This window comes from Rhinolophus ferrumequinum, chromosome 12 (assembly GCF_004115265.2).
Source record: "Rhinolophus ferrumequinum isolate MPI-CBG mRhiFer1 chromosome 12, mRhiFer1_v1.p, whole genome shotgun sequence".
Lineage (NCBI taxonomy): Eukaryota > Metazoa > Chordata > Mammalia > Chiroptera > Rhinolophidae > Rhinolophus > Rhinolophus ferrumequinum.
The window spans coordinates 57,056,590-57,083,347 of NC_046295.1; the positions used below are offsets into that span (position 1 = coordinate 57,056,590).

General features: G+C 37.7%; 1 protein-coding gene across 1 annotated transcript in view; it reads right to left on the reverse strand.

The window, feature by feature from the left end:
- The window catches only part of GRIN3A (glutamate ionotropic receptor NMDA type subunit 3A), a 144,756-nt gene that overhangs the window by 70,311 nt on the left and 47,687 nt on the right, over positions 1-26,758 (reverse strand). The window contains exons 2-3 of the mRNA XM_033124088.1: positions 25,790-26,394; positions 9,347-10,394 (exon numbers count right to left, since the gene is read on the reverse strand). Of these exons, the coding sequence (XP_032979979.1) occupies positions 9,347-10,394; positions 25,790-26,394 (1,653 nt within the window). The remainder of the gene's footprint in view (positions 1-9,346; positions 10,395-25,789; positions 26,395-26,758) is intronic.

Below are 26,758 nucleotides of genomic sequence, written 5' to 3' on the forward strand. Positions count from 1 at the left end.
TCTTAATGGTTTTCCTAAAGTTCGTTAAATTGAAGAACATTCAGGAAGGGAAGGGAAATACCCATTTTGTTTACTCCTAGTAAGTGCCACGTACTGTGTGTCTCATCCTTACTGAACCACTAAATGTTTCTCACCTAATGCCACAATCTGCTTGCTGCTGGGGACCCTGAACCACCCAGGCTATGGCAGAATTATCATCTTGTGGTCCCATTCAAGGATAATACACCTCTGACCATTACTTCAGAGACAGGTATCATGGTCTGAGGTTTCCTTTACTTAGATGGTCTGATTACATCAATCTCAGGGCTCAAACACTCCCGGTCAGTCTGGGATATAATTTGGAATTCACTTGACTACACTCTCATTTCAAGTGAGAGGTGCTCCTGCCCTTTGTCTCTATCCTATTAGATACCGTACCTGTGCTTGGCTTCATGGCCAAATCCATTATTTACCCAACACTTACCTGAATGAGTGTTTGCTGTATACTTAGGTTCTAGGGATACAGGTGTATAAAAGAGATCAAGTCTCCATGCTCATGAGTTTTATAATCTAGTGGTAAATAGAATCAGAACTTCAGCTAGATAGTTCACATCCATTATCTCCTGTGATCCTCTCAAGTAAGGACACAGAGGCCATGTAAGTAACTTGCTATGCTTCACACAGCTAACCTATGATTGAGGCATACATTAAGCTTAGATTTGTCCAACACTGGGACTTTGCCCTTTGTAACATAGCACATTGCCCCTTACTGGAGCTTTCCTTCTAGTCATCCCATAGCATCTAGTAAGAGAATGGTTATGAAGGGGCTTATCAAACATATTGATTTCAAACTAATCCCTGGCGAAGGTTATACCTTTATTCCAATGATCCTGCCATTTTCACCTATTTATTAGTTGAATGAAATTTACAGAATATTTACAGTTCACCCAACACTGTGTAGATCCAGTGATGAGCGAGACACAGTGGAATAATTACCAAATCAACAAATAGATACCAGGACAATTTCAGATTGTGTTAAATCCTATGAAGGGAAGAAACTGGGTGGGAATAAAAATTCTCTTTGGCAAATCTCTGTGGAAGGCATAGCATCTTTAAGATGCACGCAGTTTACTATGGGAGTGATGCTCACGGAGGGAGTCACCCTTCCTGGACTTGGAAGGCTGCAGGGCATGTGGAACAAACACTGCTGTTGTGACTACTGTCCCGTGTCTCAATTTTTCTCATGCTTCCTTGGCTCGTTCTTCACTTTCTCATTACATAAATAATACATGAACACTGTAGAAAATATGGAGTGGAAATAATAAAATATATACTTCCAGTAGTTACGTTGTTCAGATATCAATGGTGTTAACAGTGGGTTATAGTTCCTTCTAATCACTTCTCTTTATAGCACATACATGTGCATGTTACAACACTGGAAACCTAGTCTATGGTTTTGTATCCCAACTTTTTATTTAACGTGATATTTTGATTTTTTGCATTTTAAAACTCTTCAAAACCATCTCTACAGGCTACGTTTTCAGAGCACACAGGAATATTATAGTATATTAATATTGTGCTGCTGTTGGACATTTACGTGATTTTCAAGTTTTTGCTATTTTGAGTTAAGACTGCCGTGAACCTTTGCAATAAACTGTTGTTCATATATTATTTCCTTTGGACAGATTCCTAGAAGTGGAAGTCAAGGGTGAAAGGCATGATCCTATAAGGCTCTTGATACAAATGGCCAAATTGATTTATGAACATCTTGTACCAACTTGTCTCCCAATAGCAGTGTATGTTGGTGCCAGTCTTAATGTGCTTCCCTCAAGGTTAAGAACTATCAGTAAAAGAGTCCGAATTTGATAGGTAAAAATACATCTCATTACTGTTTCAGTTAGCATTTCTTTGATTACAGTTAATTTAACATTTTTATATTTCTTGGTCAATTTTATTTCTTTTTCTGAATTGTTAATAGTCTTTATTTATTGTTTGATTTTAGCATTACTTAATGTATACCTTGCTCTTTCCTGGAAAAGGATTAAGGCAGCGTAAAACTCACAAAATACAAGATAGCATACGTTAAAAATAGGATGAAGTAGAAAAAGAAACAACATGAAGCCAGGAATATTGTTTAAAATTCATCCTGCAATGACAATAAATCTGGTATTAGTGGGCAAGAAGCTTGCCTCCAAACTCTCTCTAGACATTAGCTCAATAAGAGAATCTTGCCATTTACTGGGTTCACACTGGCAGTGAGAAAGACGATGAAAGAGAGAGAACTAATTGTTCAAGATAAATATAATTAATATTGATATTAAAATTTGACAAGGCTTAACTATTTTTATTATTTTATGTATAAGTTGCTTCACTTGGATTATTTTAATTTCCATGACTACTTAATGGTGCGACATACTATATCAATTAATGTCATTTACAATACTGTCTGGCATATGAGTGGTCAATGAGTATTAGCTTTTCTGTTATTTTTACTAATAAGTTTTTCAATATCAAATTTCTTGCCTCTTCTGTTTTTATATTAGCTTTAACATATTATTTTTAGAAGATTAAGCAACAAACAAAAATGTCCTTTTGATTGGAATTGCTTTAGACCTATAAACTAAGGGAAAATTTGACATCTTCAAATATTTAGTCTTCCAATTTGGCAATATGGCAGTTTGTTTATTATAATTTAATAGCTCTATTGAGATATAATTCACACACCATACAATTCACCCATTTGAAGTATAAGAATTCAATGGTGTTTAGTATAAGTATATTGACAAGATGTGTGCAACCCTCAGCACATTCAATTTTTTATCCAAACCATCTTTTATGTTTGTATGTTAAAAATTGTTTTCTTTTAACACAATTCCTATAGAGGACACTTCCCTGATCTATGAGTACTATGATTTTTTGTTGCCAGAGCGAATGGGATGTTTCTCCTGTTATGTTTTCTATCTGGAAGTACATGGAGCCCGTGGGAAGTACAGCATTCTTCAGATGATAACATTTCTTGGATTTTTCATCTTTTGAGAAATTTTCTCTCTAGACTGGTCATCAAAATCCACTACCTTTCTTGTCTTATTCTTGAGCCCTTTTCCTGGCTTTCCAATTTCTTAGCTCAGGATGGGGTGGTCACAGTAGTAGCCTTCTCCCTCCTGTCTAGGAGCTTCTGAACATGCTGCCAGGTCACTCTGAGAAGCTCTTCTAATACCCTCCAGCTCCCCTTTAGCTCATTTATATCCTTCAGATCTCAGCCAGACTTATTTTCCTCAGGGAAGGGGTGGGGGTGGGAGGGCACTTCTCTGATTCTCCATTCAGATCAGGTCCCCTGTGAAGCTCTCAGATTCTGTAGTAAGTTACCACAGTTTAAATCATTAGCTGATTTATGTGCTCCCTTGATGAACGTCTGTCTTTCCTATTAAACTTCATATTGCAATGACAGTGTCTGTTTTGCTCAACTGAATTCCCCGACACCTAGCATGGTGCCTCAGACAGAAGTTGCTCTTACTGGATGAATTAAAGAAAGAACAAATGAATAGTTTAGTGTAGTTCAGTCTTCTTTCTCTTCACCTCAAACTCCATTTCAGTGTCTTGCTTGCCTTGGAGTTCTGCCATCGCTCCCTTCTTCTAGGCCAGCCAGCTTTTATTATATAAATTCATATGTTTTACGGGGCAGCCACAAACTGTTATATGAAGATCAATAAAGGTGGTTTTTATTATTTTGGGAAATGCTTATTATTTCTTGCTAGGGCTATGCGAATGTCCTTTAATATTTCTGGTTAAAATTGCTCTTGCCTTTATAGCAGGTCTATTTATTTTTTTAATATTGAATGTTCACCAGCACTGTTTTTCTAAAGCAGAACCATAATTTGCCTGTACAAAAATGACACTAACCTCCTATTTTCTAAGGAGCTGACATTTGGGGGGAAAAAAATATGTGTGTGTGTGTGTGTGTGTGTGTGTGTGTGTGTATTATAGAAACAGGGCTAAAAGGGGCATTTTATGTGAGAAGCTGGAAAAGAAGAACTAGAAAGTCCATTAAAATCGGGAAATAGCTCATTTTGAATGCCCATGTATCCTTTAACTGGCCCAATTCAACTGTATGAAGGGAGGCTAGGTTTTATTTTTCAAGGTACTTTACAATGTAGGAAGTGATTTTCTCATCTTGTCTTATATATCAGCAGATTGAATGTCAATGGCTGGAAGGTCCTAAGAATGCCCAGGTCAATAACTTAGATCATAGACCCAGATGAAGACCTCACTGGATAAAAATACTGGAGTTTCTATCTACCTGTCAATCATCCCATAATGCTAAGAGGAAATGACTTGGGATGATGAGGCAATGGGTGCTTGTTTCCATCTGTCTACTTTACTCTAGTTCCTGCACTGCCTATCATGAATACTGCTAGTTTTATGTCGAGAAATACCCATATAATCTGTATGAAATATATCACTCCTAAATTCTTTCTTTCATGGTCTCGTGCTTGAAAAGCCCACCTGCTTTGAAGCACAGAGCTTGCTTCCCAGAAGAGTCAGTGGGAAGCCATGAGTATTGCTTTTAGTGTAAAATAAATTATTCTGGCAAAAATAGTTAAGTGAGAATACAACCATTCTCTTGAATTTCATTTGCACATCGGGCCAGTGCCCCTCCCTTGGGGTTATCTGTAAGGGCACCCACAACAAGGTGGCTTCCCTCTGACCTCCGTCTGAAAAAAAAAGAAGTACTCCAACTGGCCTTGGCTGCTGCAACATGTAGTAAATCATAAACTGGTCCATCCTGCACAGCCTTTTGTTTTTACTTTTATTTCTGATTCAAAGTAGTTGGTTGAAGCAAGTGAATTTCTCAACTCTGAAATGGTGATAAATGTTCATATTTTTACTCTTAACAGTTTTATCAATCGTGTTAAATGTATAGCCAGCATACTAAACAAGAAGAAAAATGGAGCTATTACATTCATAGCAAATTATCTGATGTCATGGTTACAGATACTTATGCAGCCAGGACTCAATTCACTGATGAACTGTATACAAGTACAAATTACAAATTTTACTTTTTAAGTATGTTTTCATCCAAACACATTTTCCCATAGGAATATTTTACAAGTGGTGTTTAGATTCTAAGACTGATGTAAAAAAAAAATAGTCAAAATTTTGGGCTAACAATATAAACTATTTACATAATAATAGGAAAATGCTATTATTATAATTTAAGATATGCAACAGAAAAGTAGTTTTATGGGAAGGGTAGATGGAAGTCTTCTCTTTTTCAAATTTGAGTGCTTAAATGGCCTCTAAGAGGAGAAGACATCAATTCCTAGGAGCATGTCTTAATAAAATTCTTCTAGGGCAGCCTGAGAGTTGTTATTCTCAAAGTTTTCGGCACACAATTATAACAGGGAGACATGGGGAGATGATCCTGAGATGACTAAAGAAGAGTTAGAGAAGGGAAAGAGGTGGGCGTTCAGAGCATTAATTTGGAGGCCCAGGGAAATCTGCCTGAGGTGAGTTAACTGAGCTGTGAGTAGTAAAACCAGGATGGAATTCACAGCATGGTGTAATGGGAACCGTCCTAATATCTAGTTGGTGAGGGGGATGCAAGGATATGAAAAGTAATGAGTAAGAGGTGAAAGAATCTTCAGAGTGGGACCAATACTCTCTCTATATCAACTCTCATTTAGATTTAGGAGATTTTTCACCTTACAGCAGGATAGCAAAGGTCCTAAGAGAACCACAAAAGATCTGAGACTTCTATGTAAATGACATGTTTTCACTCAACAGAAATAAAATGCTATCAAGTGAAACTGAAAAACGATAACAGAAGTTTGAGAAATACTGAAAAAAAGCAAACCACCTAAAACCAGTTTCATCAGATAGTCACACACAATAACAGAAGTTTGAGAAATACTGAAAAAAAGCAAATCACATAAAACCAGTTTCATCAGATATTCACACACACACACACACACACACACACACACACACACACACACAAATACTCATGGTTTGGACTAGGCACTGATCAACCCTTGCCCTCCCTGATAACACTGCAAGAAGTTAGATATTGCAGGTGGGATAATATCATTCTTTATCTCAAAAAGTCAAAATCCAATCTACAGAGAGGTATTGAAGGGCCTGAATGACTTTGCTACAGGGCACCTTTGTCTTCTACCTCATCACTCCACAAATCCTGTACTCCAATACCTTGGGACTCCTTTATGCCTGTTGATTTTCTTCAAACAGCAGTTTTCTCTCTACCCCCTGCTCCTTTGGTGATCTCATACTCCCCAAGGTCTTTACACAGTAACACCTCTCTGCCCAGGTTCCCCACCTGCTTCAGTCTCACTCCTGAACTCAGTCAGGCTCTGTGTTCTAAATGCCTGCTGGAATTCACCTGGATGTCCAAAACAGATTTTTAAATGCTATGTATGAAACTGAACGGACGACCATGTTTTTCCAGCTCAAAACTGCCTTTTCTGCTTCTTTGAATGATACCATCACCTCAGACACTCAAGCCTGTGACTTTGAAAACGTGACTCTTTGCTGTCTCTCACACCCAATTAACTGCCAAGTCCTACTGATTTGGTCACCAAAGTACTGTGTTTCCCTGAAAATAAGACCTACCCAGATAATCAGCTCTAAAGCATCTTTTGGAGCAAAAATTAATATAAGACTTAGTCTTATATTACATAAGTAATAAGACTGGGTCTTACATTATGTAATATAAGACTGGGTCTTACATTAATATAAGACCCAGTCTTATAAAATTAATATAAGACCCAGTCTTATTTTACTATAGTATATGACTGGGTCTTATATAAATTTTTGCTCCAAAAGACGCATTAGAGGTGATTGTCCGGCTAGATCTTATTTTTGGGGAAACAGGGTACTTCTTGTGTCCTTTCTTCTTTCTATCAGTGACTATCCCTATAACATCAACGCTGTCCATTGACTTTCTCTTCTAATCTTATTTACATGCTGCTGCTGAAGCAACCATCCTAAATGAAGACTGCTTGCTTGTCTGTGCTAGTCCATTGTTCAAAAATGTCAATGGATCTCTCTTGTCAGATGTTCACTGTTCTTAGCCTGTTATCTGTGCATACAGACTAAGTAACCGTGCCTAGTACACACAGTGACTCACATATGGTAGCAACACCCCTCATCACTGTTGTTGTTATCTTTGTTTCCGAGGTAAGTTAGACTGAAAAAGCAATCCTACTGCGGTCTTAAATCCCTAAATAATAAAAAGACCCTCTGTTATCTCTTGGGTGGCCGGATGGCTCAGATGGTTAGAACGTGAGCTCTCAACAACAAGGTTGCCAGTTCACATGCATGGGATGGTGGGCTGCGTCCCCTGCAACTGAAGACTGAAAATGGCAACTGGACTTGGAGCTGAGCTGCGCCCTCCCCAACGAGATTGAAGGACAACGACTTGTTGCTGATGGGCCCTGGAGAAACACACTGTCCACCAGTATTCCTCAATAAAACTAAAAAAGAAAAAGAAAAAAAAAGAGCCTCTGTTATCTCAACTGAGCTTACTTTTCAGAGTTGGATCTTCTTCTTCTCTTCATGTAGCATGCTGTGGCTAAATTGAATTTCCCAAGATATCCTGACTGTGCCTTCCTTACACTTTCTACCTCCAAGTACCTCATTCTGTTCCTTTGCTTGGGATGTCCAGTCCTCCTCCCTTGACGCTTATGTCCAAATTCCAAATATTCTTCAAGAATAAGCACACATTCTGTTTAGTTCATTAAGCCTGTCCTTGATGCACTAAGTTGAAGGTGATCATCCTTTTCTTGAATTTCAACAGTGTTTCATTTGTTACTAAACTTTGGCACGTTTATAGCTTTTTAAGTTGTTTCTCCTTATGTTTATATCTTTTCTCCCCTACTTGATTTATTTACTTTTGAATTTCTCCACATTACTTAGTGTAAGAAAAAGATACAGTCCCTCAAGGAATTGAACATTGGGAGGAGAGAAAAATGCTCATGTGAACAACTTCAAGATACTTAAGAACGAACGATGAGCGACTGAAAGGATATAGGAATTATTTTGATCATGCATCTCTGTGAGAGGGTGAGGACATTATGTTGTCTGTATAAAACCACATATCTGGATGAACAATTCTGTCACCAACACCAGTCCCCAAAAGTTCGGATGTCAAGTATTGCTTAGTTAAATAATCTGGGTGTCTTTATATGAAAACAAAAACAAAAACAAACCTACAAATGAGGGACTTTAATATGGAAACAACACTAGGAAAGATATATACATTTTTGGAAACTTTAATGGAAGTTCATTTATTATTTCAAATTAAAAATGGTTTAGATTTAGCCTTGCCCCACTTCATTAAGAACTAACAGGCTGTAACAGAGAGTCGACTTTGTCCAGTTCTGCTCACTTGGTCTTGTGGGCTAGGTTAGATTGATAAACAAGTCACCTTTTTATTCTTGGGGAATGGAATTATTATTTCTTTTTGCTTAAAAAATTGTGTTACTGCTGTGTATGGTTTATCGTTATGATTTTCTTTTTTAATCCCCTAAAATAATGCTTCAGGTTTCTTATGCATTGCACTGTGACTTAATTTTGGCAATCCTTGGTTCTTATTTATGAAACTCACCACTGCTTCACCTATTTACCTGAACTCCTTTTTCCTCCTCTCTTCTATCCTTAGGGTCAAATGTCTAGGATATCAACGGCAGCTTAGAATAGATACAATTTTCTTAAATGTCTTTGGACATTGCAATGTAACTGTGGCAACCTCCCCTCAACCCAAGGTGGCCAGCCATACAGCTTTCCTTACTGTAAGGGCACCCTGTTCTTAGCTAATCCTGCCACCTCAGTTAGTTCAGCACTCCTAATCCAGACCCATTGAGTTCTCTAGCACCTGACTTTGGGATCTTATGATAAAATGTTAGTTCTTTCCATTTAATATTTTTTATGGTGAAAAAAAAGATTATTTGCTATTCAAAATATGGATCTCACTATTTATGTCCATTAATTCCCAAGATAAGTAATTAATCAGTTTTTGAAGTCTGCTTTGGGTGAATATACTTTGTAAGACTATTTCCTGATAGACATTCTGTCAGACAGTCAAAGAAAGAAAAACTGAGGTAATAGATGTTTCTACCAGAAAGATTTTCTCTGGAACAAACACGCCCTAACCCTCCCTCACTCTTTTTGTTTCATTTAATACAACAAGATATTTAATTCCACCCAAGCAACAGACTTTGGGACTAGTCTCTATAGATGGCTGAGAGAATATTTTGTGTTAGATGAAACATAGACATACTACAGCATAAGACACAATATATGGAGTTATAACAGACAATAAAGAAAGCTAGAGTAAAAAATAAGTACTTACCTTAGGGTCATGTATTCCAGAAAGCTCTTCGTAGATCTTCTCACCTACCATGACAGCAGCCAAGTTTGCCGTGTATGTAGAAAGGCAAAACATACAGAAAATGGCCCAAAGGTTCATTAGAAACCTTCCAGTCCAGCACTTTGGGGGTTTGATGGCTGCTGTTCTACCAAACAAGAGGGCATAACAGACATTCAAGGCTGAAGAGAAGGAGAAGACTTTACTTCTATTCCGCCCCTTGGGAGTCATGCCAAAGGGGCTCTTCCACTCATACAGCGTGAGGAAGATGGCAGTGATGTGCAGAGCCACAAAAATCCCCAGCCACAACGTCCAGTGGAGGGGCCACATGAAGGCTCCAATGGGGGCTGATGTGTCTCGGGTCCTCACTAAAATGCCTAAGCTGGTGGAGAAGAAAGGACTGGTGAAATCTATCACTTGGCTTCGTGCGGTATTGATGCTGAAGGAAGTGACTGCCATGTGGGCTGACCCACTCAGGAGATCACCCACTAGTCCAGTCCAGTGCCCATTTTTCCAGGCTCCATACTTTCCATCCCCAACAATATAGAGGTCAAAGTCAAAGTTCATGTCTTCTGCTAGCTTTTCCAGCAGATCAATGCAATATCCATAGCAGCACTTCTTGAGTTTAATTGGCACTGTATCATTACCGCTATGGAGGCTACTAAAAAGGCTGTCCAATACGGAAGAGTCATTCGTCATGGGGTCTAGGCAGAGCTGGCCAGCAGGGCACAAGCCTTCATCATCTACCGCCCGTGTGAAGACAAATGGATGCTCGATCAGGGTAACGACTCTCAAGTGCAGCTTACTTGGGTGTTGAAAGTGAGTTTTGTGCCTCTGGGCTCGCTCTGGCCATATTCCATAGTCCATGACAAACTTTCCCCCCTGCCAGCTGCCCAAGCGGGTCCACATTGGCTTTCCAATGGGGTCGTGTTGCAGATTCCAGATGAAAAAGTTGTTTTCTGAGCTGATGATAGAGGAACCTTTTACTCTGATGGAACCACTGAGGCCTCTGAAAGTGGTATTGGCTAGAAACCTGGCAAAGAGGAGAAAAAGCAAAAAAAGGTAAGGCAGAGAGGCTAAGCCCAAGAAAGGAAGCAGTGCTTAGTTTTGTTTGTCTTAGTAAAAAGAAACTCTAATTAATCTTTTTTTAAAAAAGGCATTGACTATAAATCTTTCAAGAATTAATCAGCTGGACTCTTTCTAGAAGAATCTTATTTCATTGAGAAATCACCCTCAGATTCTAACACCCATGCTAGGTGCTTGGTTCTTGGTCTTACTCCAAATCTTTTTATTCTTAGTTAAGACACGTGTTCATTGCTTTCTGTTGTAAACTGTTAATTACGTATTCTCACAACTTTCTAAGCTAAAGAGGTTCTCAGCCTCTTTAACATGTCTCATTTTTACTGTTTGCTATATTCAATAGCAATGAAATAAGCTCGACAAATTTTTTTTGTGGTGTGAGGAATGAGTTTTGGTAAATATACATATATTTTGATAATTGTTTAAAAATTGTATCATAATTCTAGAAAATAGCCAAATCTTGTTACCAGTGTTTCTCATGGTAGAGTGGAAATAATCAACATATCTGTCCCCATGAGGCCAGTTAAAGCTGGATGTTGGCTATCAACCACAGAACTAAGAAAAAGATAAATAGATTTGCAGTTCTCCATACAGCCTCACGCTATCCTCCCTTTAAGTCATTAGAGAAAAACAGCTGGCTCTGGCTCTAGAGAGAGCTTCTGTCAGAAGTCAAAGAAAGGAAAACTACCAACTGAATGACATACTGATTCCTAACTCCAGGAACCAGGGCACTGTCTGTACATCTACGTTCTGATATGGGCGAGGCAGGAAGACGTTTAATCAGAGCCTCTGTCTTTCTTGAGTCTGGGAAGATAAGACAATCAGAGGTAACGTGGTAAGTTTGTGGCACCTCTGTACTGTTAATTATGGCCTTGTGTCAGAATAAAAGCCCAGACTTGACATTAGGGACACCTATGCTTCAATACTGGTCCAGCTACCTTCTAGCACTGTCTTTGGACAATTTACTAAACTCTAAGCTTCAGTTTCATAATCAGCAAACGGGGAAGATAATACTTCCTCCATTATAAGGGTTGGAAATAAGGAACGTAAAGCACATACCGCACCTTTTGACATAGAACAAGTATTCCAGATATGGTGGCTATTGTTTAATGTCATTCAAGTTTTTTCAATCAAGGCGGTCCCTATGTCACTTTCCCATCTCTTAGTGGAACTTTTCTCATTGGAAACGCAAAGTACTACATTATGATAAACTCATAGAGGGTACTCAAGACACATTTCAAATGAAAAGGAATTCAATTGAAATGTGGAATGTACCACAGAAGATTTCTTTGAGGAATCAGATGATACAAGTCTAGGCTTTAAGCAAAACACATTCAGACGAACACTGCCTGCCACAAACATTGCTCAGTAATTTTCAAATGCAAATACAAGTAGTAAGAAGTTATGCTGCCACAGAAAGGGGATAGAAAAATCAGAAAGTGTGAAGAATGTACTAATTTTCATTAGAGATATAAATGTAAATCACATTGGAAGATGGTACCATCACTAAATGCAATGAAATTACTCATTTTGGTAGATTGCACGTAACGATTATTATTCATGTTAGCACTCCCCAGTGGGACGCTACCACTTAAAATGAATTCTATTTTGCCACAAGTAATGAAGTCTCAGTTATCCTAGACTTTAAAATAGTTTTCTGCTTCTTTAGAGAAGTAGGGATCCGAATCATTAAAATATACAGATCAATCAACGGATAATTACCTAGGTACTAGAAGGAAAGGATGACTACAATTGTGTTTCTGAGGCGCAGCCTACTTTTAGATTTGTCAAGAAACACACGACAAACACACACACTTGCTGACATTGCCTGGGGGAATAAAATGGTTAGTAATAAATAGGTTAATTTCATTTAGTTAATTGAAAGACTGGGAAAGGAAAGTTAAAGTTGTAGAAAGAGGAGCCCTTCATTATTTTAAGAATATCTGGGGCCTAATTATAGATTTTTAACTGGATGCACTCTTGAAAGACTACCAATGAATACATATGTACTGAAATGATCTCAGAAAAGAAGGCACTAGATGCCATCAGAAATCTTTCAGAGATCACATAACTCCCTTATTCCAGTAAAACCATGCCTCGTTATGGGTACTAAATAACACTCAAGATGGCCGTGACTGAAGGACAATGCTCAGCTGACTCTGAGGCATTCATTTGTCACAGAAAGGCCAATCAATCAGGACTTAAACGTCTTCAATTTCCCCAGACCAGAAAATCCAGTGCTTATTTCTCTATGCAATTGGCATCAAGAAACTGGGTCTCAGAGAATCTCTACTTATGATAGATTACTACTGTCTATTTTATTTTCAGTTTTATGGTGAAGGCAAATTAAAATGATCTCACTGATAGCTTTTATTGTCGTACTTCACATTCTGTGTAATGCAATGACAATGTGTAGCGAAGTTTCAATACTCAGTGTGTTAATTAAAAGATTAAAAAAATCCTGGTTTTGTTGAAATCAAATTCTACCATGTTCATTTTTATCTCGCCCTGGTCTCTTCTTGGATGAACAAGAAAAAGGAAAATCAGGGAATAATTTTATTGGCAAGGTAAATGAATACAAAGACCAGGCACTGTTCCTAGCACTAGAGCTATAGAGATGAAATCCACTCATTGTTCCCAAAGAGCTCAAAATCTAGGAATGGGGCGAAAGCAAAGTAAACAAGCTTTCTCTGCTTGTAAAGCAGTGTAATAGCAGTAAACCCAGGTGCCGTGGGAACAGAGAGCAGAGCACCTGCACATTTTACTCTAGGGGTGACAAGGAAGGCTTCTTAGAGGAAAGATGTGCCGGAGCTGCGTCTTGAAGAAGGAACTACAGTGGGAGATGCATGTGCAAAAGTCAGAAACAGAGAGGGCAAGCCACAGGATGACAAGCAGTGAGAAACAAGGCTGGAGACGAAGATGAAAAATGAGTTACAAAAGGTTTGAGGCCACAATGAAGGTAATGGAGAGCTACTGAGGGAATTTCATCTGTGGAGACACATGATCATCAGATTTGATTTTAGAAAGATGTTTCCCCCTAGCTATTAGGAAATGGTTTGGAAGGAAGAGGGGGCTGAGCGTAGTTTCTGATGTCAGGAATAGTGCTCCTTCCCCCGCTCTTGCTTCCTGTCTTCCTTTCTTTGTGCTTGTTTCGCAAGGGGCTTAAGATAATAAAGGCTAAGATAATAGCAGTAGAAGTGGAGAGAAGGTGGCATAATCAACAGACACATAGCTCCAAAAAAAGGAGTGATTTTAAGAGAGCCAAATGCACAGGGTTGCATTTAGTTCACAAACCATACTAAGAATGTGTCAAATTTGGCTTGATGGAAAGTCATATAAATAAGATCTGGAGTATTTAGTTGAATATCAATTCTGTGTAAGTCCATAGAGCAATGTGGACATATCAAAGGGGAAAGTAATCTTAAATTTTTTAAATAGAAATTTCGAGCCTGGGTCACAGGGGCCCATAATACCACCACACTGTTGATCGCACGCTGTTCCAGCCTAGATATGAATGCTAAATAAATTTTCCAGATTCAGGAACATTATGAGGAAAGGTAAGGAGGTGGAACACATAACGGGGGTGGTAAGCACAACAATCTAATTGGAGAGCAGGGTAGAGAAGTGTGAGAAAATAATACAGGAAAAGCAAATTGCAACTAGACTGTAGAAGCTTCGCATGTCCATTGTATGAGATTAGATTTTACTATTTCATAAGGAAAAGGGGGACCATGAAGATTTCTGAGCACAGTAACAATACAACCAGAAATCTGCATTAGTAATATTGATCTGGAAACAGGAAAAAACGCATCTATAGGAAGGAAGAGATGGTGGCCAGGAGACCACGGAGAGGCATCTGACAATAGTTTGTCATGGTATGACAAGGGTCTGATGTCACTCTATGAGTGAGAACGTAGTTTCATTGTGCCTCGCACCGGGTGAGTGTGTAACAAAGCAGGTCAGGTATACATGTTTCTTTCTTTTTATCAGCAAACCTCCCAAGATACCACTCTGCTCAAAAGAATGAAGCTCATTAGTTAATTTACCAGTTTAGTAAAAATTCCCAATTATGTCACTAATTAAGAATTTGTTGATTTGTATAGGAGCTGAGATAAAATTTGCACTTTGCAAACTATGTGAAAAAATATTTTTGAGACAGTTCACAGTATAGGTAAGATCAGTGTTTAATATATTTAAGATATATTTTGAAAGCCACATTTGCATACAAAACTTGACATACTAATCATTTATTCACTTAACAATACTCACGATGTGCCAGGCACTGTTCTAGGTCCTGGGTGAACAAAACACAACAATATATGTAGCTCATATTCTATAAATAAAGCCCTGTTCCCCTTCCCCAATAAAATCTTCAAAAAAAAAAAAAAAGCAGAGTTAGGAAATATGATGTATCAGGATTGGTGGTAGTGGGTGAAATTTTAGATTAGAGAGGCCAAAATGGCCTCTATGAGAAGGTGATATTTGAGTAAAGAGCTGAAGAAAGGGATTTTTTTTTTTCCGGCTTTAATCTCTTTTTCATCACTTTTTCTACCAGAAGGGTGTCAGGATACAGAGCACACCCTCTATAGGGAGCAAGAGGACCAGTGTCCTCCGTGGGATTATACCTGGTATGTTTAAGGACAAACTATAGGAGAGAATGGAAGGAGAGTTGAAGACAAAGTCAGAGAAAACTTACATGAAGTGGGAATTGGGGAAAATAGGATTTTTGTAAGGTCTTTGTTTCTTCTCTCCATGAGATAGAAAGCCATTGGTGGGTTTTGAGCAGAGAGGCGATATGATATGACTTACATTTTAACAGGATTGTCATGGTAGACTAAAGAGAGACAAGAGCAGAAAGACCAGTTGGGAGGTTGTTTCAAACATCCAGACAAAAGGTGATGGTGATTTGGACTGAGATGGTAGAAGTGGAGGTGGGAAGAATTAGTTGGATCGCGATCTATTTTGAAGCTGGAGCTGACAGGATTTGCTGATGGCTCAGCTATGGTTGCTAGGAAAAGGAGAGGCACAGGTGACACCAAAGTTTTTGCCCTGAGTAATTGAGAGATGGAGTTGCCATTAAGAAAACTGTAAGAAAACGGTTGGAGGTGGGTGAGAACTACTAGAAGTTCAATTTCGCTAATGTTACATTTGAGATAACTTGTAGACATCCAAATGGAGATGTCACGTAGGTAGTTGGAGATCACCTGGAGTTCAGGAAAGAGATTTGGATTGGAGATACAGACTTGGGAGGCATCATTCTCTATGTGGTATTTAAGGAGACCAAATGAGATCACAATGTGAGTATTTGCAGATGAGAAGAATTCCATGGAATAAGTCCAGGGCACTCCAGCATTTGGAAGTGGTACAGGTGAGAAAGAACTACCAAAGGAAACTAAGAAGTTACCAGACATGGAGAAAAGTAGGAGAAAGGCAGGTTGTGTTGTGTTCCAGAAGCCTAGTGAAAACGATGTTTCAGAGAGAGGACAGTGAGCTACTGTGTCAAATGCTTCTAACCCATCAAATACAATGAGGACTGAGAATTGACCGTTGGCTTTAGAAATGTGTAAGCCACCGGTGACTTCATTAGAGCAACTTCAGAGGTGTTGGAGCCTAATGCTTCAAGGGAGAATGGGAAGAGAAAAACAAGAGATCACTCTTTAGAGGATGATGCTATAAACAAAAGAGTAGTGGAGGGAAAAATCAAGCAAACAAATGTGTGTGTGTGTGTGTGTAAACATACATGTGTGTATATGATGTATACAAAAGGATAGGATTTTTTGCTGATAGAAATTATCCAGTAAAAATAGAAAAATTACTGATGTAGGAGAGAATGAGGAGAATTCCTGGGACAATGCCCTTGCGGGGCAAAAGGGACGGTGCACTAAGGTGCAAGTACAGGTGATGCTCTTGCTATGAATTGAAGAGTGTGGGCACAGAGAGGGCAGAGAAAAGGTAGGGCCCAGAGGCAATAAGTATGGACGTGGGGAGGAGAGCTTGTGGAAGTTCTCTGCTGGTCTCTTTAACTCATTTTATGGAAAAAAGTAAATTAATAAATCTCATTATATTCTCTCCCTATAATTCATTTGAGACATGTGTTATTATATTATTTTCAAAGTGGGACCAAAGGTACTCTTAAAAGTACAGAAAGCAAAGAACTTTTCCAAGAAATGTTGTTGATCAATGTCAACGGAACTGTTTAGTGCTTTGTTTCCCCTTTGAGTTTGTAGGAGTCAGTGATAAAACCATCTGGGCCTGGCACTTTAAAAAAATGGTAACTGTTTAATCACTTTTTCAGTCTCTCCTACTGGGCTTTCCATTTCTGTGGGTCAACTTTGGCAAATGATACTTTTCTAGGAATTTGTTGCTATAGAATCACATGTATGATTTATATGAATTTAAGCATTTCTCCTCAGTGAATTTTGAGTTTTGTCTTGTTAATTCCTTCTTTGTAGGTCTCTTCCCACCTCTCTCGCTTTTCTAGTTTTCTTGGATGAGGACATACTTGTGTTCACATATTCTTCTTTAATAATAGAATGTTAACTGCAGTGTTTATCTTCATTGATCTGATTAATGATATTATTCATGAACTATTTTTACTTTTATAAAACTTGCTAAAATCTGAACATCTATGAATCTCTTCCCAACTCTAAACTTACTGAAATTTATTAAACTTAAATAAAAAATCTTCCATTACAAATAATGTCATGATCTTAAAGATTTTAAGGCTTGTTGCCTCCTGATTTTTCTTCTATTTTATACAGCATCTAAAGTTTTACTAATATTGTTTTTATATTTATTATAGTTTTGTACCTTTTCTTGCCTTTGAATGAGCTCTATAATAATGCCATTGCTTCCAGTCTTCACTTTGGAGACATATAAATCTATCTGTATTGTTTAAATACATCATCATCTTCATGTGTCTTCTTCCATGCCCAATTATTTATTTATTTCTTGTGTATTTATTTCTACGTTGGTCTTTTTTTCACTCACCAATTTGTCTCTTTGTAGATCTGCATCTCACATTTCTTATTAAATTGTCCTGCTATCTTTGCTCTTTTCTCATATTGTTGCCTTTCATTAATCTTATCTGTACATGAGAGTATCTAGTATTTTGCTCTATAAAGCCTTACAATTTATTTTTCCATTTGGGAACTTTCTTTGTATCATTTTTTAAAAAAATCTGTATCCTCATTCAATTATATCTTGAAAAATGAGCTGAATTTCTTTTCCCACGATCAATCTCATCATATTGAATATTTTCCCCCTGAAGCATAAGAGATTTGTTCATCTTCCAAAGCTCTATAAAATTTCTTAGCCTGAGAACTTAATTGTGATTTTTCTGCCTTTGCCTGATTAGAAATCTTTGGCTATGTTATTGCTAGTGACATTCTCCCCAACTCTCCTCCCACCAGCACCACCTAATGCTTGTCAGGTTTCCTTTATCTTATGCACTGATTCTAAATATTTATTTCTCGGTTATGTTTAATTTAGCTTCAGATCTATTGACTGTAGTGGAAAAGCTCAAGAAAGCCCTTTTAGTATAAGACAAAGGAATACTCCCAAAGTCTCCCATTCTTTTTCTGGGAAGAGAGGAAGAGAGTTGGGAAGAGATCCATTGATATTCAGAAATCCCATCTTTTCTTCATGTGATTCATATCTACCATCATGTAATGAATCTTCTAATCAAAACCTCACATCCTCCATAGTTGTACACCACTGCATTGGTTCTTATTTCTTATTAAATTGCCCTCTTATCTTTGCTCTTTTCCCAGATTGTTGCCTTCCATTAATCATATCTGTACATGGGAATATTTTTTTGCTCTGTAAAGCCTTAAAATTTGTTTTTCCCTTTGTGAACTTTCGTTGTATCAGCACATACTTACATCTTTTTTTTTTTTCTTTTTGTTCTTTATCATTGAGGGGCCCCAAATTATTCTCTCTTTGGATAATCTCATGCCTTTTAGAAAACGTATACCCAATTCTGATCTTTCACAGCCTCCATAGATCTCCAGTTGTCTGAATTATTAGCTATTTATACTGTTATGTTTGTATTTTAATCCATGTGTGTGATTTTTCTTAATTATTCATGACTTTTCCCCTAATCCCTCTTATTCCCTAAATTATTCTCATTTTGTGGGTCTTCCTCGGCTTCTAGTTTATTTCCCCTTCCTCCAGTATTCCCAGTTTTTGGCATGTGGGTTAATCTATAGTTATCTCATTATTCTTTTAATGTTCTTTCTCATATTTTATTTTTCTGAATTTTATCCTGTCCTCTCTTCCTCTCCCTCTTTCTCTTCCTTTCGGTGGACATTGTACAAAGGAAATAACAATATTCCATCCTGTTAGTAAGAGATCTTATCTTAAATCAGCTATTGACTATCCCGAGTTAACTTAACTATTTGTTGTTGTTGTTGTTGTTGTTGCCACTCCAGGTCCCCTCAGAGGCATGGATTTTGATGTTTTCCACATTTCGAGAACAGTCTCTTCCAGAGTTGCTGTTAGGAATGAACAAATCCTCCCTTTCCCACTGCTCTGCTTCATAACACTGCAGGCTGTCAAGTGGGAAGACACTTCACTGTTCACCCAAGCATCTCATTGAGTCATCTTTGGATCTCAGGCAAAACACAGTGCCTGGCCAGAGTAACTGCTCAGTAATGTTTGAGGGGTAAATGCAATGAAACACCTGTCTTCTGCTCAGATCAGAAATGCATCTCTTAAAGAGATCTCTTCATCACTTTGCCAGAAGAATAGGGCTCAATCAGCCAGGAAGTATTTGCATTTGCAATTTATAGATTGTTCAAAGCATTAAAAGTCCAACACATTTCCCCTTGAATAATGGGTAGTATCGATAATAGAAATTAGTTCAATGGGAAACCTCTCCGATGATCAGGAATTTAATAGGAATGAGAAACGGCTAAATTTCAATCTTCAGAGCAGAGGGTCCCATACATTGTAAACATCGATCGCATCATTTTTAAAAGCAACTTACAAAGCTCACCTTTTAAAATAGGTTAACAGACAATAGTAATTTGATAATGTTAAATGTGTATATGTACATATATATGAATTATTTGGGTCTATGTTTTGCCAATATCTGTACAATTTGGTTACTTATAGATGAAACTGTAGAGAGGAAGGAGCGCTCCTATCCTTCTTGACTTTTTTCCAAGAAGGAAAAAACACTAATCTATGTGATTGGGTCCTATTTTAATATAAATTTTGGGCTGTGTTCCTATTAGTGTGTGTGAGGGGGTCACTACACCAAAAACTCAGACACATGGATATAGCATTCTCTTTTCCCTTCTTTCATCTAGTACAACTGGCAAGCTGGCACTTTTTTTCTCTGTTTTTCACCCCCATGGTAGTTAGATCTGCTCCCTACCCTTTGGTTGTTTTCCTTCCCTTTGCGTTTTGGGATGAACCTTGACTCTTCTCCATAGTTATGGCCTGTGCCCACCCCTTGGACCGCTCCTGGTTGCTTCGGGTAATACTCCCACTTAATTCATTCTAGCTCTCTAGATTTGGCCCCAGCACTAGTCCAGGTGTTGACATATCTTCCCTTAGCATAGCCCTGGCAATGGGACATTATGCAGTATTTACCAGTCAAGACTCCATTCAAAGAGTTACAGGATCTGGAGATTGAAGTGGCTCCAAGAGACAGATCTGGAATTCAGAGTAGAGCTGCAGTATTGCCCTCTGTATCTCCATAGTTTGACATAGTTTCAAATTTTTATAGTAGGTGCATACAAAGTAAAAAAGTCAACAGAAGAACACAGTTACCTCTCAGACAAATAAACGCTTGGAAGCTCTCCTATTTTGGAAAAATTTCACAGTTTAATACCTGCTGTTTGCTAGATTAAGCAAATTTAAGCTGATACATCATCAAAATCGGGTCCTGATGAACCGAACTCTTTTCCATCGTTCCTTATCTGAGGCCCCCATGACTCAGAGAAAATTTCAGACTCAGCTCTTGGCATGACTTAAGTGACATAGAAGGAAGGGCAAATTCAAAGGATTTTAGCCAAATTAGTCCGGTGATAGGGGTTCCTATAGCAAATATCTGGAATCACAGACCTTAAGTGTTGATGCCGGATTGATAATACCTACTGACTCAAAGTTAACCTAGGAGTAACAACTGGACAAAGTAGGTCACCCCATAGCAGTGGGTTCTCCTTGGGGATCCAAGGAACAAGTGTTACCAGCACCCAAACCCTGGCTTCCATGTTCAAGGAAACTGCATTTCTTCTCAGTACCTTTCAAAACTTACAGGCTAATTAGTTTGGCTCAATAGAGGTCCTTTGAACAAGAATGCATATACATGGGCAATCATGCCTCCTGATTTATATAGCTTTAGACTGAAAGAATATTAATTGCAATGTTAATGGGATTCCAATTAAGGAAAGTTAATATTAATTCTGAAAGAGCCTGGAACTTCGATTTAGATGAATTTATTTCAATCTCCCCTTATAAGTACTAGCTGAATGACCTTAGGCATACCACTTAACTTTACAAGGTTTCGAAATCCTTATAGTTCAGAAATTAAATTTTCCAGAGATTAAATAATTTTGCCAGGGTCACAATGATTGTATATTATTGTAAAGGAGGATGAAAATACCTTAAATTATAATTATATCATGCAGCCTCAAGTTCTTCTGTAACTTCTGTAATATTTAATGGGGACCATCATCACTTTATACCATGGGATTTTTGAATGGGTATTTGTTTTAGTCTTTTTTCCTGAAGCTCCCTAGTACCTCACATAATAGGTTCTGAATATTATGTGTAGAATCAATAAATAAAGCAACCTCTACTATTAATGAAAGGCTGGTGAATCTTGGTATTACTTAACCATGCAAGCATAAAAATGAACATAACTTGGAGGGAAAAGAGTCTCTAGCATGTTGGGCCATTCTTCAAGGCCAGCCTTCAGGAGGGGGCCTAAAATACCAGCTAATGCCAGAGGATAATCACTAGTAGAATGAGTGTTGTCCCAGTGAAGAATAAGAGTTAGGTCAAAGAAAATGGATAAAAAATACAGACAGTAAGAGGAGCATATCCTCTCCTGGTTGGAGAACAGAAAAGGAGGTTGTAAATTTCCCAAGAGCAGGGCCTCTGTCATCTATTTTTTGTGTCTCTAGCATTAGCCAAGGCCTAGCCTAATTTTAGGAAGCTTCAACAAATATCTGTGAATGAATAAATGAATTAATCACTACCTACTTTATACAGAATTGAACTACTTAAGCTTCATAAAACATAGGCAAGATTCCATATCCTACAATATCTATAGGGACAATGATTAATTAGCCAAAGGGTAAGGGAACACACAGGCCAAGGATAAAAAGATGTCTATCAGTGTCTAGACTCTTGGAATTCTTAAAAAATAATTATTGCCTTGACCAGGCTATGAGGAACCCCGGAAGCTCTTTCTCCAGGATGAATAGATGCATTAACACCCAAGACCTTCAGATAACCCTAGGATCAGCAGGTAGGTGAGCCTTCAAACTTCTATTCATTTTCACCAGAGCCTGATTGTTTAGAATGCAACAAAGGAGTAAACACAGGCAAGGTTAAAACCAATTTTCAGGAAAAAGAAAAAATTGTATCCTAATGGTTTTAAAAAATTACTTGAAAGGCTTTTATGCTATACTACTGTATTTGATTAATTTGTTACAGGATTATGATTTTATAATATGCCATGGCTAATGTTCTGCCATTCGAGTGATATCCAGCATGCATATAAAATGAAAACTCCTTAGCTTGGCATACAAGCCCTGTGTGGCATGTTATCAAATTAACTACTTTTCCAGAATCACGTCAAATCCTCTTCATATGCAATGTATGCTCCAACTATACTCAATTTCTCGTTCAGGTCTTGGTAAATTTGCATTGCCTGTGAATTTGCTCCAAACCAAACTTCTATTCATTTATCAAGATCCAATTTCAGTGTTTTTCCCTCATCACCTAGTCTCTGAGAAGAGTTAATTATTTTCTCCCCTTTGTATCTGAACACAGCTCTTTTAAGAATCACATATCCCTTTGTTTTATAAGCATTTCCTTATTTTTCAACTTCATGTTCTAAGCTGTCAGCTCCAAAATGGCAGGATGCAAATCTTCATTTTTATCTACCTCACCCTAGTTCAACAAATAGTCACTGACTGCATAAAAATACCCATACAGATGTATTTATGAAGTTATTACCAAATAATATATTGGATTTCATTGCTTCAAATAATTAACATTTAATAAAACAACTTGCCAATAAATTGTTAAAAGATCACACTATGAACTTGCCTCCCAAATGGTTTTGCCTACATTTAGTTGTGATGGACATTTGCTTTGGCATGTGGGGGCCCAGGAAGAATAAAATCTTTTATACCTGTAATTACGTCTGTCTAGTCTGCCATGAGAAATGATTTTTCTAGTCTAAAAGCCTATGCTGAAAAAGCCAAGCTTTTGGTGATTTCATTAACATTTAAAAATGTTAACAATTCTGTCAGCCCCAAGTGAAAATGACTGTGTGAGAAATGAAAAGCTTGCACAACTTTGATGCTTGCTATTCATGGCTCATTATCCTCAAGACTTTCATTATGCAGTGAGGAAGTGGGGTCAGCTTCACAAAATTCAGGAACAATTAAGAAAATTACTGTATGCAGATGTGACTTATGGACTGAAAATAAAGAACTTTCTAAAATACTGTATTCAACAAAATAAATCAAGATGATGAAAAATCACAGATGTTTTATAGCTTAAGGCAGCTTTTCAGTTATTCCTCGTAAAGACTTCGTTCAGGGTTTAGCCCACTTCCTTTGACCTTTTCCTGAACACTTTGAAACTTTCTCTTTGACTGTATTCCTCAGGGAGTTTAAGAAGTCCTGGGCATATTTCCTGAAGTTCTTTGTGTTCGTTCTCAAACACATTCATGGGGGCAATAATATTGTCACTGACCCTTACACATTGTGAATTGCTGCTGGGCTCCAAACCTCACACTCTTTTTTTACAGCTTTTAAAGTTTGTGGAATAAACATGTGGAAATAGCCACAAGGGCAAAGTTATCCACCAACCTAACATTTCATTAAAAAATAAATAAATAAATAAAAAGAATAAATGAAAACTAGATGGCATCCAGGTAAATTTAAAAAACGAAACTATGTTTTTAATGTAGACAAAATTTTATTTATCTAGCAACCACTCATTCTTCTTCTATAGCTACATTTGGTGTGGGGTGTAAATATAATAGAAAATTTCCTTTCTTTCCTTTATTTTTACATCAATGTCAATAACAGTCTATTAAATGGTTGCTATATGCTAGGTATTAAACTAGGCTGAATAATAATATTTCCACATAACAGAATTTATATTTTAGTTCAGGAGTCAGACACAGGCAAATAATGATGGTGGAACAGGCTAAGTACCACCATATAATTTCATGTACAAAGTGCCTTGGGATCCTTGTGGAAGGAGGCACGTAACTTTAACATAAATTAAATCTTGAGGAGCAGAAAGATCAGTTTGATCTTGATAAAATGAATCCCCTAAGGTATAGACAACCTAAGTTAACAAATATTTCTTCCTGTAGTTTCTAAACATTTTTAGGATCCAACAGAATCATTTTTCCTGTACTCTCCACTTCATGTGAGACAAAAAGATGCTAACTTAATGTAGTTTTCACAAGTGGTTTTTCCTGTCTGCTGTTTCCAATTGTCCTTTCAAAATAATGACTATTTTTCATTATGAACAAAAGCTTTGCTTATATTTTTGTTATAAAGGAGAACGCTTCTTATCCCAGATAAAATTCTGAGCCACAACAATGTTTGAAAACAGTAGATTAAATCTGGACAGCGGCTGTAAAATAAAAGTATGCGCAGAATTTACTCTTGTGAAAATTCATTTGAAAACTGAAAAAAATGAAAAGGTCATATTATGGTAGAACATCTAATCTTATCATTAATAGGTCACTAATAAATGAGTTTTCAATTATTTTACGTTATTAACAACATTCTTTAGGGAATGTATAGGCTGTGCTTAAATTCTGCCATATATATGGTATTTAGCATGTTGCCTTGCACATAGTAGGTGTTCAATCCACATATATAGAATTAAATGTAAATGCTTGGACCTCCTGACCTTTCATCAAATAATCATCTTTGTCAAAGGCAAGACACTATGAGGGTGCCTTATGTTCCTCAACACAGTCAAGTGTTCCTGTTCCCATAGGACTGCTTAAAGATGGGGCCTTGCCTAGAGCTGAGCCTTCGTCTCTGAATGAGTACTAATTCTCTGATTTGGCCTCTCTGACTATACGTGGTCCTTTTCAGAAAAAAATCTAGGCCCCCTATAAAATATCCTTTAAGGATGATTTCATTTTTCTAGGAATCATGAAAACCATTTCTATAAAATGGGCTATTCTTCAGTTTAAATGGGCTGTTTTTCATCACAGCTTCTGAACCAGGCTGAGGAACTAGAGAGGAAAAGTACCTAAATTAAAAATACACACACACACACACACACACACACACACACACTATATATATATATATATATATATATATATATATATATATATATACACAATCATTTCCTGTAAGGTTTTAGTTCATTTTATCTATGTATCTATCCATCTATCTGTTACAATGACTTCATGGATAGTAGGATCTCTTGATTATATAAATAGATATAGAACATAGGAAACTAAGGCTCAGAGAAGTTAAGTAGAACTCGACCAAGTCACACAAGCAGTAAGAGGCAGAGCTAAAATTCAAGTTCAGAGTCTGGCTCCAGGGTCTATGCCTTTAACCACTGCTCTATACTGCCTTCAGCATCAATGCCTGGCAGGAGAGAGAAAGGTCTATTTCTTGCTTGCCTAATTTTTTTCTCTGTATAGATTTAGGGAGATGTTTTTCAAGTCTGTTGTTATGGGAAAATATGGGCAGGGATAGAAACACTTGTTTACTACGAGCCAAGCACAGTGTTAGGTACTTTTCATATATAATTTCATGGTATCTTTATTATAATATATCAAGCTATTCAATATTATCCCAGTTTACTGATTAGAAAACTGAGGCTCAGAGTTGTTAAATAACTTGCCAAGAATATACAAGTAGTAAGGGACTAAGCCCGGGTTTAAAAGCAGGATTGAGTGTTCCCCACAATACACCATGTGCTAAAAGTCTGTATCTCAAATTCCAGGTGACAGATCATGAAACACTAACCTTATGTAACCTGAAAACCTCTCAGAAATATTATTAAAGTTATTCGGAGTCAAGATTTTTGCCAAAGAGATCGATAGGGACATTTTACTTCCTGTCACAGCCCCAGGAGTGGAGATATGACCCAGGCCTTGCATCCTACCTTGACAGATATTGTCCTGAAGTGAGATTTGCAGTGTCCACATCCATGCAGTTCATTGTGCTCGGAATGAGCGCAAGTTCTGGCTGGATCATGGTGGCTGTGGCTACAGCTCTTGCAACCAGTTCCATGGCATCTTGTACATAGTACTCAAAGACTGACTGTGTTGTTTTCCCATGAGCAATGAGCCCCAAGGGCAGACCTTCTGTCCTCAGTTCCTGGACGTTCTGGGAATCCCCCAGCACCCAGTGCAGCTCAGGGGGCATTACCCCAAACTGGGTGGCCATTTCGAAAATCCGCCGGATACTTTCCATGTCGCAGCCAAACATCACCATTGTGGGTGTGCTGTTCTTAATGCCCTCAAGCTGCACCTGCAGGAAACTTAAGAGATCCTCCGGGGAGGAGAGGTTGGCGGTGATGTTGATGACAGACCCGAGGTGGAACTTGGAATTATTCTGGGTAAGGAAGAGGAAGTCGGTGATGTTCCAGTCTTCCTGGCAGAGCAACAAGCTAAAATTGTACCAGTTGTTCATGGTCAGGATTGAGACAGTGACATCAGCATCAGAACTTAAGGAATTTTCTAAACTCAGTTGTAGGTGAAGGGGATTCTGTATTTAAAGATACGAAAAAGAAGAATTAGAAAGCTTCGGCCAAAGATTATAACATAAGGTATTTTGTTTTCTTATGAGGCTTAATCCCTTATTTTTCCCTGAGATACTCAAATGTCTCTGGGATAAAATTCCCATCATTTGGAAAGCTCCGGGAATTTTAATGGAATTACTGATTTCTTACAACTGATTTCCTTATAACGTTTGCTAAGGGTATCAGACAGCAGGGGTGACACAACCATACATACATTTGGTCTTAAATTTGTATCAATCTTGTCTACTTCCTTACAAATTGTTCCCTTTATGCATCCCATTTCTAACTATTGCTGTTATTAACCTGTTTGTTAAATTTTCCTTTCAGGTG